The following is a 15,683-nucleotide window of genomic DNA, read 5'->3' as shown; positions in this document are numbered from 1 at the left end:
ATTTTCTCCAACAATTTCTTCTGAAGGTCATCCAAGAAATCCTCTGGGAGTTCATCCAGGAACTTCTTCTAAAGTTTCCCAAGGAATCCCTTCAAGAGTTTCTCCATTTCTCCAAGAATTCCTATACGTGGAAATACCTCCACGAATTCCACAAAAAAAACTTCCGGGAATTTCTGCAGGAATTTATCTGGAAGCTCATCCTGCTCAAATTCCTCCAAGAATTACTCCTAAAGGTAGCCTCACACCTCGGGAGTTTGGTCGGCGGATTTTTCCCCCATGCATTTTTCCATATGCGATGTTTTCGGAACATGGGCACGGAAAGTGAAAATCACGAAATGCACGGGAATCAAATCCGGTAGAAAATTTTCCCGAGGTGTAAGGTAGCCTAAGAGGCCATCCTTGAGTTCGGGGATTTCTCCAGGAATTCCAACGGGAAATCATCCAGAAGTTCCTTCTGATATACCTCCAGGAGGTTACTTAAAAAATTCCTCTTGGAGTTCCTATAGAAATTTCTTCAGTTGCTTCCTCCATGAATTCCTCCGATATTCCTCCAGAACCTCATCCAGAAATTTCTTCGGAAGCTCCTCCAGTAAATCCTCTTGAAGTTCCTCCTGGAGTTTTTTCTGTAATTGCTTTAGAGTTTCACCTGAAATTTCTCCGGGAATTCCTTCGTAAATTGAAAGGGCAACACTTTTTCGCATACGTATCGAATTCGTAAAGCATTCGATCGAAAACGGGAATACCATTTTCGAACTCATTTGAATCGGAACGTACGAATGAAAGTCAGATACCTTCTTGATATTTTCTTTTTTTTTTTTGGACTTTTTTATACATAATACAATGCGTGCGTACAAAGTAACCCGCACTGTCTGGCGGTGATGTTATGGAAGAAAACTGTCTGCTACACATAGGTTTACAGTCAGATTTAGTCCGGGGGTTAGAGAGTGATAGCTCCACTGCAGCTCCAAGTGACCCATTTCAGACTGCCTGGTATTTCATGACTAGTTTAAGGTCACTTTTGCCTACAGAACGCAGCAAGCATTGACCGTGATCGGCTGCAGCTAATTTTGCTTGTCAAGTTTTAACGAATATTTTCGCTAATTTTCAATTCAATCGGCGGAAAATTGCATAACTATTTGTTTTTCAATATATTGTGTCCTGTGAGTTGTGAATTAGTACATTGATGTACTCGTGCTGAATCAAATCCATCAAGTTTGACAAATCTTCAAACAACAAACACGTCAAGTCTGAAATCTGGCGAATTGCTTATGGTGAATAAAGTATACCTACAATGGCAAATTAAAACTGGACGACAGCGGGCGGTGGAGAACGCAGTTATTCAGACAGAAGGACGAAAGCAATACATCAAATCAGGGAAGTAACATATTGTTTTTAAACAAATTTGAGGTTGTTGTATATCAACCTTTTCGGTGAGTTCCCTGTCTAAACTTCATTCGTGCTTACACGTATCTACACTGTATATGTACTTAGATAATCATTCACAATTCATTCTTCAAATTCTTTATTTTTTTTTTATTTATTTATTCAAAAGGGACGTGTCAATACTTGTACTTATGATTTCAACTTATTAAATTTGATCACTACCCCGCTATAATCAAACTAATAAATTACTTTGCCATGGGAAGACATAAAAAAACATGCCATTAATCGTCGTTTACCCATTTAAAGAAATATATATTTCCTTCAGGGCCATTTGATCTATCTATTTAAAAAAATATTGCCGGGTCTGTTTTGTTGTATCCCTCTGATTCTAACTCAGTGCGGCCAAACTCTTAATTACTTTATACAACCGATTAAAATTATATTGACATACGTTATTCTTTTTTAATAGTTTATATGCATTATTGACTATTTACCACATTTGTTTCTCACTTAAACTATTTCATGTTCCCATATCTTACAAATATTCGATTTATTACACATTTCTTGATTTTTTTTCTGGTGAGGTAAACGTTAAATTCAGAACAAATATCAATTGCTGAGTGCCGCATATTATTAAGCTCTATATTTCATTTGCAAAGTATTTATCTCTAAAGGCCGATTTCTTCGCATTTGCTTGTCTATTGAGCGGTGCTCATCCATACGCTTGAACGACAAAATCAGCCATAAATCTCATAAGATGACTTTGACATTATATGAATCTAATATACTTGAAATTCATGTGAGTGTTGGTTATATGTGTCCAAACAGAGTCTATTCAGAGAGAAAAATATTGGATTCATAGAAGAAAATGGCATACAAGAGAATGCAACAGTTTTTAAGTTTTTTTTTGATAGTAGATACACGAGTGTGCGTTCGGTCGTGTTTCCTTTCCCTAATATTATTTATAAGAGAAGTGAGAGTTTAAAATGAAACTTTGTGCTCATTGTTTTTTTTCGGTAAACTTTTTCTGTGAAGTGCGTGTCCGTTCGTTTTTACTCTTGAATGCAGAACGATCGCGCGATCATCGAAATATTCTGTTCTGCGTTGTGCGGGTGGTAAAACAATTAGCAAGTAAAACTGCGGGGCGATCGTTTATCATTTACTACGCAGAACGATCGCGCGATCATCAAAACATGTTGTTCTGCATTGTGCGTCCGTAAGACAATTTATTAGTGCGCGTTCGATTGTGTTTTTGTTTGATTCTCGATTAAAATACACGTTACACCCGGCATACCGTTTACCAAAACGACCCCTGCTACACTCCCTACCCCATATATCCAACATCCCAGTGATTTCTCGTGGAAGTGCAGATGACTCGTCGGCTTCCATCAAAGCGAGTATCACGTCAACAATTTCCTACCTATTCCCTAATTGACCTGCATTCGGACACGGCCGGCGCTGGTATTGCTCTAATTTTGGTCACCAGTTCTTACACATTGAAGATGATGTTAGTCCCAAACATCATCTGTTGGTTCTCTGTGTAATTACAGCTGACCTGGCAATAACGGAGTAGCAACCGTGGGCGGTCAATCATGCTCATGCTCACTAGTTTAAGGTCACTTTTGCCTACAATAAGCTCTGCCTGTTTATCCGTGATGAACTTAATATTACTATTGAAAAATCACGTAAATAAAGTCTCAAACAAACAAAACCCGCCTGTTTATGCTACCATTATCAATTGGATAATGGATCCATAAGCAAATAGTACGTATTTAGTTTAGGTAACTTCATACATAGATAAATACTTATTGAAACAATCTCACCTTATTAATCCACTTCCTTATATTCACTAAACTACTTCATACGAAAAAAACCGCTGTCATAAAATGAAAAGCAGCCGACCGCGCGCAAGGCTTACTTAGATCTCTTCCTAATACAATGTATGACATCTCATTAAAAAATAATAATTTTGAAGCGGTTTTCACGGATACTCTGATGTTTGACAATTTATGATTGCATGTTCTCGAATGTGAGACACTATTTTTTTAACGATGATTGGTAGTGGACGTGTATTATCGTTAAATTTGGTTGCGCATGCACTCTTAAAATTTGCGTTGATCGCATTTTCAAGATATCTGTGGATTTGAAAAGAGTTGATCCTATCATCAAATTTTCCAAATTTAACAAAGCGGAGCCAGCGGAGATACTAATATATTTTTTTCGCCGTATTTTGGTATGGGTAACGAGTATAATAACAGTAATTAGTGATCTCCATTTTAAGATAACATCTTAATGTTGAAATATCATAAAACTGAACTGCAATTTTATCCTTTTTGAGCTATTTATGGCTCATTGATAAATTTGACGAAAAGTTATTCTGATCTGTTATCGCCACATTGAAGATCTCGAATTGATCTGATTGTAAATCTAGACCAATATTTGAAAGTGCGTAATGTAATGTAATGTAATTTTTTTTTAAATATTGGTCAAGAAATCTTGAACACAGGTCACAAATTATAAGTCATTTGTTTAAATCAATGATTTCATTATAAACATATGCTAGAACAATACAATTTCGGATCTTGATATTACAAGGGGAAACAAGCCTCCCAAGGAAAAAAGTCTGAATTTTTGCCCAAAAATAATATTTTGAACAAAACAATTTGGATAATTTTGAGATATTTCAAAACATTTTTCAACTTCGTCAAATATAGTAGCCTTGTTTTCATCAATTACAGGATTAAAATGTTTAGCTTCAGTCAGTAACATTTCACCTAATTTTCGATGATACTTCAAACAATATATCTGATTCAGATGGCTAAATTTTGCTGACAAATTCATATTAGAATGCCGACAAAACTGCATAGAGCATAGAGAGCATAAAGCCAACATGCTAATGGAATTCACATAAACTAACAGATAACACAGTTTGGAAATATTTTGGAAATATGAAAATGTTTATAGACTAATCTTCCATTAGTTCGAATTTCTTCATTAGGGTTCTTTCTAAAATTACGTAACGCTAAATTTGGTGATTTTGGACCCCCACCCTCGTAACACTTTTTGTATGAAAGGTTTAATGTTTTTGTATGGATCGTAACGCTCGGCTTGACCCCCTCCCCCCCCCTTCAGCGTTACGTAATTTGTGAAAGACCCCTTATACAATTTGCAATCTCACATAAAAAAACGCTGCAGAATTCCCAAAAAATAGATTTTTTGGTTGACGTGCCAAATAGAATGGAAAGTGAAAATTGCTACACACCGTTACTTGTGCAACATCAATCATGAGCATATTTTGTACCATCTGTCGTCAAAAACGATCACATTTAACAACCCAGACAAACAAAAACCCAGAGATTATCTCACCGAACACTAACACCGTTCAAAAAATGACTATCACTAATCGCCGTAATTAACCTGCCACCGCGCGTTGGCGCAGTGTAAACAAACTTATGTTTTCACCTTCGCCGTTGATGCTGTGCGACATCTTTCAACCGGACAAGAAAACGCTATCGATAAATAAAATTTCCCACGCCACAATAAAAGCGGTGCCCCATAAGTTGTTAATATCGTTCCGCTTCTGTTGCCCTGCGTCTAAAAACGGAGTTCTCGTCAACTCTGGGCTTCCGAGCCCGCGCGCTCATCTCGATCTCCGCGAAACATCATTATGATGATCACATCAGCGCTACCGGGGAGACGACCGCGTCTTCAACGATGGCACAGCAATGTCTTTCTTTCGTTTAATTTTGAATTTCATCCATGGCTCCACTCGGCTTCCCAACCCAACCGACCATTGAAGAAACAGTGCTAATTGATCGTAATATCCATCCGTCAGCCAGCAGTCCCGTCCTCGACCAGCGTGACAGTTTTTCGAGAAAAAAAAACTTCACTTTTCAACGCAATTGCGGTGCATCAACGAGCGAAGAAATGCCCAAAATATAATAAGACAAACAATGTTGACAGTGCCCAAAATTGATGGTGTTGTGATTTGAAATTAACGACCGCATAACAACCGCGAACGGCGTCCGTACGTGGACAACTCTCGCACAGAGTTCACCAAATTTCGCGGTTCCTGGCTAAATTCTCCAATCTCTACAACCACTGCCGAAGCAGTGCAACCGTCGGCAGCATGGCACTGGCTTACGTGGACATGTCATCCGTTATCGAAGTACAGGTATTTATTGTGTTGGGTTTGATCTCGTAAAATTTTCAACTTCCCGCGCAGCGGCCGCTGGCCGCCACGGATTTATCATGCGTCAGATGATTACTTTAATTAAAACCGGCACGACTGGCGGTGTTGGTTGGTTGTTGTCAATTCGGGACCAAGAGGAGAGAAAAAAAAGCGAAGTATAATGCTCACAGGAAGACTGCCCTTTTCGGTGGAACATGGACCGGAAGTGAGCGGGACAGACTACGCGCACGTCAGACAGGTGACACCAATTTACCGGTTGAATGGAAGCTTACGAAAGCGATCGCTATCGGCAAACTTCACAAAATTGTCACAAAAGGCCCATCCGTTCGATTTTTCCTACCAGAAATCATAGGCATTAGTGAACGGTTGCAAAAAGAACCAATTTGATCCACCACCGATTGGTCGATTCATCCGGAGAAATCTCTGATCAAAGATAGTGCTTAGGGAGTAGTTTTCCAAATAGACAAATTTAGGTCAATTGCTTTGCATTGTAAGTTGTCAATGCTGCTTAACTTTAGTGAATCTCTATTCGACGCATGGTAGATAATGTTTATTCGTTAAACCAATGTAGAAAGGCCTTGAATATGTTTTCGAACTGTCTCAGTTTTCTAATAAATTGATGACGTTTTAGAGAACCTGAAATTGATCAGCAAAAAAAAATCATCATTAAACGCCAGAAATATTATCAAGTTTGAAAAACAGCAGCTGAGAGCCACAGGAACACCCAACATTCACACTCCAATGAAAGTAACCGTGAAATCGCTCGTAAAAGCTAGCTTCCCGTTCGGTTTCTAAGATATAGGAACAGAGTGATAATAAACCAGTGCGTGCGAACTGTCCAGAAGCGTGGCCATAACCCACTGTTGCTAATTTTATGGCCGATAAAATTGCGGCCTATAAAGGTGGCCAGATTGCGTTGCGAAAATTTGTTGCACGGAGTTATCTATAATTTATACACACGCGTGGTTATATCTATCAGGTTGTTGCGAAATAGTTGCGGATGTATGTATCTTAACTGCGTTAAACTTGAGTGAAAGTTAAGTCGAATACTTAGTAACTAATTTAATTAATTCACAATGCATCAATTCTGTGATACTTCATAACCAATGAATTGAACTTTTCTTAATACTTAGATTTTAATTCAATGTTGGAAATTGAACTTGAGACTGCACATAAGTCGATAATAGAACGAACGCTAAAAATTAATACATTAAACTTATAATTCAGAAATTATTTTGAGATTTATGCCTAACATCTGACTTGGTTGGATTTGTTAATTAAAATTTATGTACTCATAATAGCTGAATTTGACACTATATCAATACTTTCATTCTATCGCAACAGCTCAACATTGGAGAACAAGTTAATTGAATCTGTGGGCAAACTATATGAGGGAGCGGAACTCATTTTGTTCAAAGGCTCTTGAATGAAGGGATTTTGTTTGTTCTTGTAAACTGTCTTATATAGGTGGCCAGCCTTGGGCTTAAAACCTGTCAAATAAAAAACTGTCTTCGATCGCATATTTGTAGTGATAGACATAAGAACGCATTCTGCACGTCTGTACAGCATATAGATTTTTTTTTCTGTCAAAATTTCTTAATTCACTCAAGCAACTGACTTAAGGTTGACCTATCAACCATTCAAAATTTCAGCGAATTTGACATTTTACGCTTTTATTAGGGTAATTTAATCACTGCAATATTGATACGTTGCATGTTACAAACCCCATTTGAGTATTTACGGGTTGAAATGTTTAAAATTTGCGATGTTTGTCCTTAAATCATTCGATATGCATGCAAAAGACCAGTGATCGTAACGTCAACTATGAAATCATGGGCCCACAGTTTTTTTTGCGCGGTTAGAAAAAAAATTTGGGTATAATTCAAATTTAACTGAAACTGCGAACTTTTCATATATACGACCATAGGCAGTTAATGGCTTAATAATTAATAAATATTAATATTATTATAAAGATTTGCCGATATTTACCTTATAAAATCTTGAGGAAAACCAAATTTTTTTTTACTCATTTTGATACTGTTTTAGCGTTCGTCCCCTCAATGCTTACTCCATAGAAAAAAAATTCTCCATATTAAGGCTCAAGAAAAATTGGGTGATAAAAAGAGCTTTCTGAATGATTTACCACCGGCGATGTGTCTGTCTCTTTCCGTTCTTCAAACAATTGTGATTGTGGTGGTGCAACACCGAGACATATCGCAAACACTCATTCAAAAATACTGATTTATGTAGTGGCTGGTTGCTAATTTTTGTTCCCCTTTAAGTGCAAGGGCACTCCTTACGGAATCCAAACTTCAGAGTACTCGTGTTTTCAAAGGCACATCACTTGCGCCCTAATACCATTTATTGTCGGCATAGCACCAAGTTAGAATTCGGAAGTCGGGACTTCCGAACCGAACTTTCTTCCGAAGTTTTATTTGTCAAACTAATTGATGCGTTGCAACATGTTGTTTAGCGCATCTTTTGGCGAATCCAGCGCACTACTTCCGAGGTTGGGAAAGTTGCCTGTATCTGGAGAAAAATCCAACTTCGGTATAAAAAGCAGTATAAATTTATTCCGGATAGACAATATCACGCTCTATACGGTTATTTCTTTCTGGGGCTGTCGAAGACCAAATTGGCGTTGCTTTACCGGAAACATATCTCACCAATCACCAACTGGATTACTAATTTCCAAACGAATGGAGGTTTTTCCCGAAAGGAGTACGCTCGAGATGCCAAACAACTTGGAGCGGGAAAACGTCAATGGCTTGTGGAGCTTTATAAAAGAGACCGTATATTTTACATGGATGAAGCCAATGAAGTGTTCGAAAAAACGTTTTGTATTGCAATATCCGCATCGTCCATTTGTAGAATGCTTCACCTTGAAGATCTTTCATGCAAAGCTCTGGAGCACAGAGCTGTGCAAATCAATACAGATGATGTCCTGCGATTTTGTGAAGAACTGCAAAACATTCAATGGGATTATCACAAATTGATTTTTCTCGACGAGGTCAGCTTCGATAAGCGAGGAATGTTGAGAACCCGAGGCTACGGAGTACTAGGAGAACACCTGATCTGTCGTGGAGAATCTGTCCGGAAGCCAAAAGTTTCGCTATAGTGTTCCATTGCTCAGAATGGGATGAAAGAAGTTTTCATTTCGGAAGGTACGTTCAACCGAAGCAAATTTTTTGATTGCTGTCTGAAGTTCATAACAAATTCTACGGATGTTGACACGTATCCCGGGCAATATTCTGTTTGGATACAAGATGGCGCGCGAATCCACTGTGACCGCATGATCATCTACTATCTGCGATCAGTGGGAATAATTGCGACTTTTCTGCCAGCTTACTGTCCATTCTTCAACCCAATCGAGTTTGTTTTTGGACTAGATAAACAGCACCTTAAAAAATTTACATAGAATGTGCCTGCCATGAGTAGTAGCGGAAGTCATGGAACAGTTCTCAAACTATCCAATGGAAAACCTGTTCCGCAAGTTTGGTTACATTCCAGAAAAATCGATCGATTCGATCCAGCTTGAAAAAACCTAGTACAGCTAGAGATGTCGCAAATTAATCGATTACTTCGATTAATCGATTCATCGTTGTGATAATCGATTAATTTTGAATCGATTATTACCCAACGATTAATCGATTCAATAATCGAGAGGAATCGTGAGTAATCGATTAGTTACTAATCGATTAATCAGAATTTTACGACATCATAAGGATGTCGAAAATTAATTGATTATTTCGATTAATCGATTCATCGTTGTGATAATCGATTAATTTTGAATCGATTACTATACAATGATTAATCGATTCAATAATCGACAAGAATCAAGAGTAATCGATTAGTAACTAATTGATTAATCGGGATTTTACGACATCTCTAAGTACAGCTTGAAACTTCAGAGAAGCAGTTGGGCATAATGCACCTCATTGAATTAAAACTTCAAAAACGTGTATTCGATTTTTTTTTTCAACGTAAACCACTGAAATCTTCCCCATGATGAACCAAGAAGGTAAAACCTTCAATGACATCAGTAAAGATCCACATCATCTTGTTCACGAAATCGAGTAGCTAGTTGATCTGAAAAACATGTCTCCTCCGCTCGAACCGTATTCTCTGCTGCAGAAATAAATGATTCTCCCACAGCATCTCACATTTCTAACGCTTCGATGCATTTTTCGAATAAAAACTCTTTCATCATGGTAGCCTGCATTTTCACTTTGAGCCAAGGAAAATTTTCGTTTTATGGAACGAATCACAGGCTGTTCTCTGGCGGAAAACAGTTTGATCAAGTGAGCTGGCGGGGCCTCGTCGATTAAACGGATTAAACGGAATTAGCCCACATCATCCAAGCTATGTCTTGAGCTTGCCAACTGATTCCATGCTTAACACGATGTTTTTTGGCAAGATCGTTGCAAAAGCAAATTCTTCACTGACTTAAACACAGTTCTGTTGTTTACGGAAAGTGAGTTAACATGCAGAAGGAGGTGAATTTCCATCTTATTCCAATTATGCAAAAGGTTTGCAGTAACTTTGTCGTTGAACAAAGCAAACCGTACAAAATCCGATTCCTGTGGATGCTCCTTACCCCATGCAGGAGTAGTTTCGCCGTTTTCGTTGCATCTGAAAACAACTTCCGCTTCAGATATTGCTGTGACATCAGCCAGCACTGACGAATGAATTCTTCAGGTGTGTATCCGGCAACAGAGCCATCCGGATTCACACATGGAGTGGCATATAAGGCTGTCAACAGGTTTCCTCCAAAGGACCAATGTGGTGTGCGATTGTCTTCCGAGAAACGCTTCTACTGGAGACGTCCCACAGTGCTTCATTTACCGTTATTATGAAAATAAATATACCATTCAATCGGTAGTCGCCATTCGATTCCTACTATAATTCTACGTTTCTGTACAAATTTTCAAAAAAATCGTTGGTGAGATTTTCGAGTTATGCAGTTTTAAAGTTTTTTGATGGTTTGCCTCGTAAACAATTAAAAATCCATAGCAAAACGTATTCACTTGAAAAGAGTTTTTCTATGCTAAATCAATTAAATCTTTACCTGTACCTGTACCTATGATGGTCGCACACTCCGTGTTATCCGGAGCAAAACCGTCTGTAATGTCTTGTTCCAGGTCGCTTTGGGCCGCCAATCGGCCTTTCTTCACGCCTGACAGACGCACATCTTCCTCGATTGCACACAGCCAGTGCGTGGTCTACCCTGGAGCCGACGTTCTCTTCCAGGCTCACTGCTAAACATAACTTTTGCTGGTCTCTCTTATGTCCAGCACACTGTAATATGCCGTATTTTATCAGCCTTCCTATGTCTGCATTTTTGTACACTTTGCACAACTGATTCAATTTTGCACCACACCGCCAAGTATTGAGCGAAGTATTTTCCACTCAAACACTCTCAGAACTTGATAGAGTAGAGTGGGGCAAGAGTACGCACTTAGTTTTCAATCGATCATGTGGCCCTTATGAAGCAAGCTTCTGCATATCAAATCAGTGTCGATGATTCATATACTCTTCCTTTATGTCACCCAGTGGAAAAAATATTGAAATTATTGAGATTCGTTTTAGTAGAACCCTTATTGCAAGACAAGTGAAAAACGCACTCTTACCCCACCGGTGGGGTAAGAGTGCGCATCGGGTGGGGTAAGAGTACGCATTTATCCGATCATGTGCTTTAAGTATATATTAACACAAATAAGAGTTAATAACATTTAATTGATGTTTAATGAGCATATATTAGGGAATGTTTAAAGATTACGTAACTATTAAAGGGGGAGGGGGTCCTAAAAATGGGCACTTTCATACGAAAAACCATTGTTTATTATATATACAAAAAACTACAGAGGTAAAAATATATATCAGGTTTCGCGTGGCGTATACAAAGGCATTTTCCTTAAAGAAAGTCTACCAATCACGTAACGTAAAATTTAGCTATTTCATCACCCCTCCCCCCTATCTTACACTATTTGTATGAAATTATATGGATCGTCACACATCTCGCAACCCCTCCCAGCTAAACGTTGCGTAATTTATGAATGTTTCTTTTGATTAAATGAAACTATCATTTAGATAAAATTGTGTTTTCGTACTATGTTTAGGTGTACAACAAGTCCTAATACAATTTCATTATTTCGCTTCAGTGCTTTGTTCGCTAAGTCCTTTCTAACACCGAATTACTTCAACTTATCCTAAAAACTTGTGATGATTTCGAATTCTGTCCCTTTTTTCTTAGTTGTGGATCTTTACGCTTTGGAAGAAGTCTTATTTCGGCCGGAGATACGGGTTTGACATCATAACTTGAAGATTCATATGCGTACTCTTGCCCCACCGGTTCCTGCGTACTTTTACCCCACAGTCCCAAAAATTATTCAAGTAATGGTTTTGACTTCTTGGAAAACCAACCGGATTGGTGTTCTGTACCATAAAGTACTCTATACAAAAGTTCATCGAAATGGTATAATGTTCACCTGATTGAACGTATATATGGTAATGAAATACTAGTTGCGAAAACGCAATTATTTTTAGCAAAATGACCAAAAATTATCTAACTCCATATCTCCCTTGTTATTCATTCAAATCGTTCACAATTACACATGATAATAGTTGGCCAGAATACCTGTCAAACTGATGCAGTGCTGCTAGTTCATCTTTTTTCATTACTTCAAAAAATCGAAAACGTACTCTTACCCCACGCGCACTCTTGCCCCACTCTACTCTAATCTGCATCTTTTAACGCCCATGCTTCATGGCCGTACATGGCTACGTCAAGATATGTACAGAGCTAGCTTAGTCTGTGTTTGTAGGTTCCGAGACTTTAGCTGGCTACGCAAGTCTTAGAAAGTCCTACGTGAAGCCGCAACACGTATTTTCACCTTGCGGCTTGTAACGAGTGTTCCAAGATATCGTCGACAACCTCAAATCGCATCCCACCTATTCACCCTCGGGACCAACACCGTTTGGGCTGCCACGCTCTCTGCCAGTCACCAGGTAATTAGTTTTGACAAAGTTCGTGATCAGTCCTATTCTTCCAGTCTCCCGTTTAAAACATTCTTTCACTGCTCTGCGATCTACACCAATGATGTCGATGTCATCCGGAAAACCCTTTCCGGAACTCTTTGGTTCCCTTCCTTTGCACTCAAGATCTTCGAATTGCACCTTCCTGAACTACGTTGCACGTTGCACTATAGGTAGAGGGGAGTCAATTATGTTGAGAAAAAATCATTGTTTTCAATGGGTTATCAAGCAAAATTTTAGGATAAATTGTATTGAGCATCATATTTATACCATAATGCATCAACTGAAACTATCGTAGAGTGTATAATTACAAAAAAAATATACTACCTCCACAAATGCTTATTTTGTAGGTATAGAGATTTAATTGATTTTGAATAAAAAACTCGTTTTCAATGTATTACGTTGTGCTATGGATTTTAATTTATCTACAAGGCGTTTTTCATCGAATAACTTAAAAACTGCATAACTCGAAAATCCTACCAACGATTTTTTTTCGAAAATTTGTCCAGAAGCGTAGGATTATATTGTCTATCCGGAATAAACTTAGAACGCTTTTTATACCGAAGTTGGGTTTTCTCCAGATACAGGCAAAAAACCCAACTTCGGAAGTAGTGCGCTGGATTCGCCTAGAGATGCGCTAAACAACGCATCAATTAGTTTGACAGATAAAACGGAAGAAAGTTCAATTCGGAAGTCCCGACTTCCGAATTCTATGTTGGTGCTACGCCGACAATAGTAGGAATCGGATCGGATCATCGTTCTGCGTCAAAAAGAAAACACAAATAAACGCTCACTAAAGGTATTGCGCAGATTCCGCCTTATTAGACTCCTGCGCGAAAATTATTTGCGTGAATATTTTTCCCGTGTCACACACACAAATGAATTGACACTGTTTATTGTTTATTTGAGTAAATAAAAACATGTGTGTTTGATAAATGACAACAACAAAAAACAATTACGAAGATAGTTTGAATGTATTGGTGTGCACGCTAAAAATTTGAAGCAAAACGAAGTTGTGCCAGAGTCTAAAAATTGATGCAACGGGCAATATGCTTTCTAATTAATTTACTCACCCGCACAAAACAGAACCAAGCATTTCGATGACCTTGCAATCGTTCTGCGTCTAATAGAAAACACGAGACGTGCGCTCTTTTGGCCAAACGGGTCATTTGGCGGAATATGTCATTTGGTCGAAAATTATTTTTGTTCATCGTTTGGAATTAAGGGCCATTTGGCCGGACATATACGGCATAAAATGTCATTTGGCCGAACGGATCATACGACCGTAAATGTCGTTCGGTCGAACGATAGTGAATGAGAAAGGTGTAAAGTAATTAATAATAATTGAGAAATGAAAAGTTAGAATTGAGAAGTGAAAAATAATAAGTGAGAAGTAACAGATGAGGAATTAGACTGCCTATGATCGCATGTCAGTCCCATATGAATTTTCGTCGTTTTCAAGTTAGCACCTGTAACGGTCATTTTCATCATAGTATTATCGAATTAAATAAGAAAGTTTTTTCAGGAAAAGTCGAAAAAAAAATATCAAGCCATCTGCGACAAGAAAATTATTACATATGAGTCCCTTTTTTTGATAATTTGGGACAAGTAGGCTCAATGTTTGTTCCTCGTTTTCTCCATTTGATGCTTTTTTCATATGGGACTGATATGCGATCAAAGGCAGTAGACATCTCACTTCTCACTCCTTACTCCTTATTTCTCATTTCTCAATTCTCACTCCCAATTTTTCACATTTCCTTCTTCATTTCTCACTTCTCTTGCTCACTTCACATTTTTCATTTCTCACTGCTCTCTACTCGCTCCTGAGAGACATCTTACTTCTCACTAATCATTTCTCGCTTCTCATTTCGCAATTATGTTTTTCAAAGTCTTCAACTGTCTAAAACTCGGAATCTCGAGCTCATTTAGTAGCCGCTAGGTTGCGAAGGCTGATGGAGGTCCTTCGTAGCTTAGTTGGTTAAAGCACCAGTCTAGCGTATTGAGGGTCGTGGGTTCGAGTCCCATCGAAGGGAAAGTGGTTACCTCCAATACATTTTTCAAATCAATATCTTCCACATAATGTACGTTATTATTATAGCTTTATTAAAGAGGTTTTCAGCCGGAGACTGGTTCGCCTCTTAGGACATAATGTACATATTCACATATGAGTTTTCACAAGAATGTAAATTAATGTTTAAGTCGTGTGGTTCAATCCCCGGAATATAGGCAATTAACTTTGATTGAACTGTCTAAATCTTGTCTAATACAGTTGATGTTTTTCATAGTTAGAAATGAGGCCTATCTTCTCACTTATCTCTTCTCTTTCCTCATTTCTCCCTTCTCACTCTTTATTTCGTACTTCTCACTTTTCTCAGTAAGAAGTAAGAAATGAGGAATGAGATGTGAGAAACTATTTCTAGTTTGAACGACATTTCGGCGATATCCCTTGTTCGGTCAAACGATATTTTCGGCCGTATGACCCATTTAATGACATATTTATCGACCTTTCTACCAAATGACGAGTGTGCGATCGAACTTGCTGCTGCTGGTCACGCCAGCCAGTCCGGGAGAACGCGAAGTGTAAAATTCTGCCTCGCTGAGCAGAAATTTGTTTAAGGACAAGCTTCTCGGAATCCAGGACCAAATTCGCTCGCTTTTTCGGTAGCGCATTGCTCGGTGTGGGAGCAGTCCAGTCCGGGGGAACGCGTAATGAAAAAAATAATTTCTGCATCGAGCAGAGAAGAGCATAAAATTTATCAGTGCAAGATCGATCGTGTTGTTGAAGCCTCTTGATCGGAGCACTTTTATTACGCGTTGGATTGATTTGAAACGCGGTTTTCGTCTGCATATTTTTGAAATAATTTTGTTTACAATAAATATATTTAGTCGCTTATCAACCCGTGCAGAAGCCATGAACAGAATAAAAGAGAGATAAAATATCAGACGACAATATCAATAATTTGCACCGAAATATCATTTAAATATCAAGATATGCTATGGATAAGAGCAAACTAATGGCACATGATATTAAACACTTTTTCAAATAACATAACTTGATCTTCTCATGATATTT

General features: G+C 38.2%; 1 protein-coding gene across 10 annotated transcripts in view; it reads left to right on the top strand.

Moving 5' to 3' along the window:
* LOC134226680 (transcription factor AP-2-epsilon) overlaps nucleotides 1-15,683 on the top strand; it is a 223,895-nt gene that overhangs the window by 175,776 nt on the left and 32,436 nt on the right. For 3 of the 10 annotated variants that reach the window (XM_062707620.1, XM_062707617.1, XM_062707618.1), the window contains exon 2: nucleotides 5,219-5,557. The exons of 6 other annotated variants lie outside the window; for them this stretch is intronic. In XM_062707620.1, coding sequence (XP_062563604.1) covers nucleotides 5,513-5,557 — 45 coding nt within the window. In that variant the 5' untranslated portion in view covers nucleotides 5,219-5,512. Of the gene's footprint in view, nucleotides 1-4,806; nucleotides 5,558-15,683 lie in introns of those variants that run through there. One more of the 10 variants, XM_062707619.1, reaches the window with a different exon arrangement.

This window comes from Armigeres subalbatus, chromosome 3 (assembly GCF_024139115.2).
Source record: "Armigeres subalbatus isolate Guangzhou_Male chromosome 3, GZ_Asu_2, whole genome shotgun sequence".
Taxonomy (NCBI): domain Eukaryota; kingdom Metazoa; phylum Arthropoda; class Insecta; order Diptera; family Culicidae; genus Armigeres; species Armigeres subalbatus.
The sequence above is the reverse complement of the archived record's forward strand: the minus strand, read 5'-3'. Positions and strand labels throughout refer to the sequence as shown.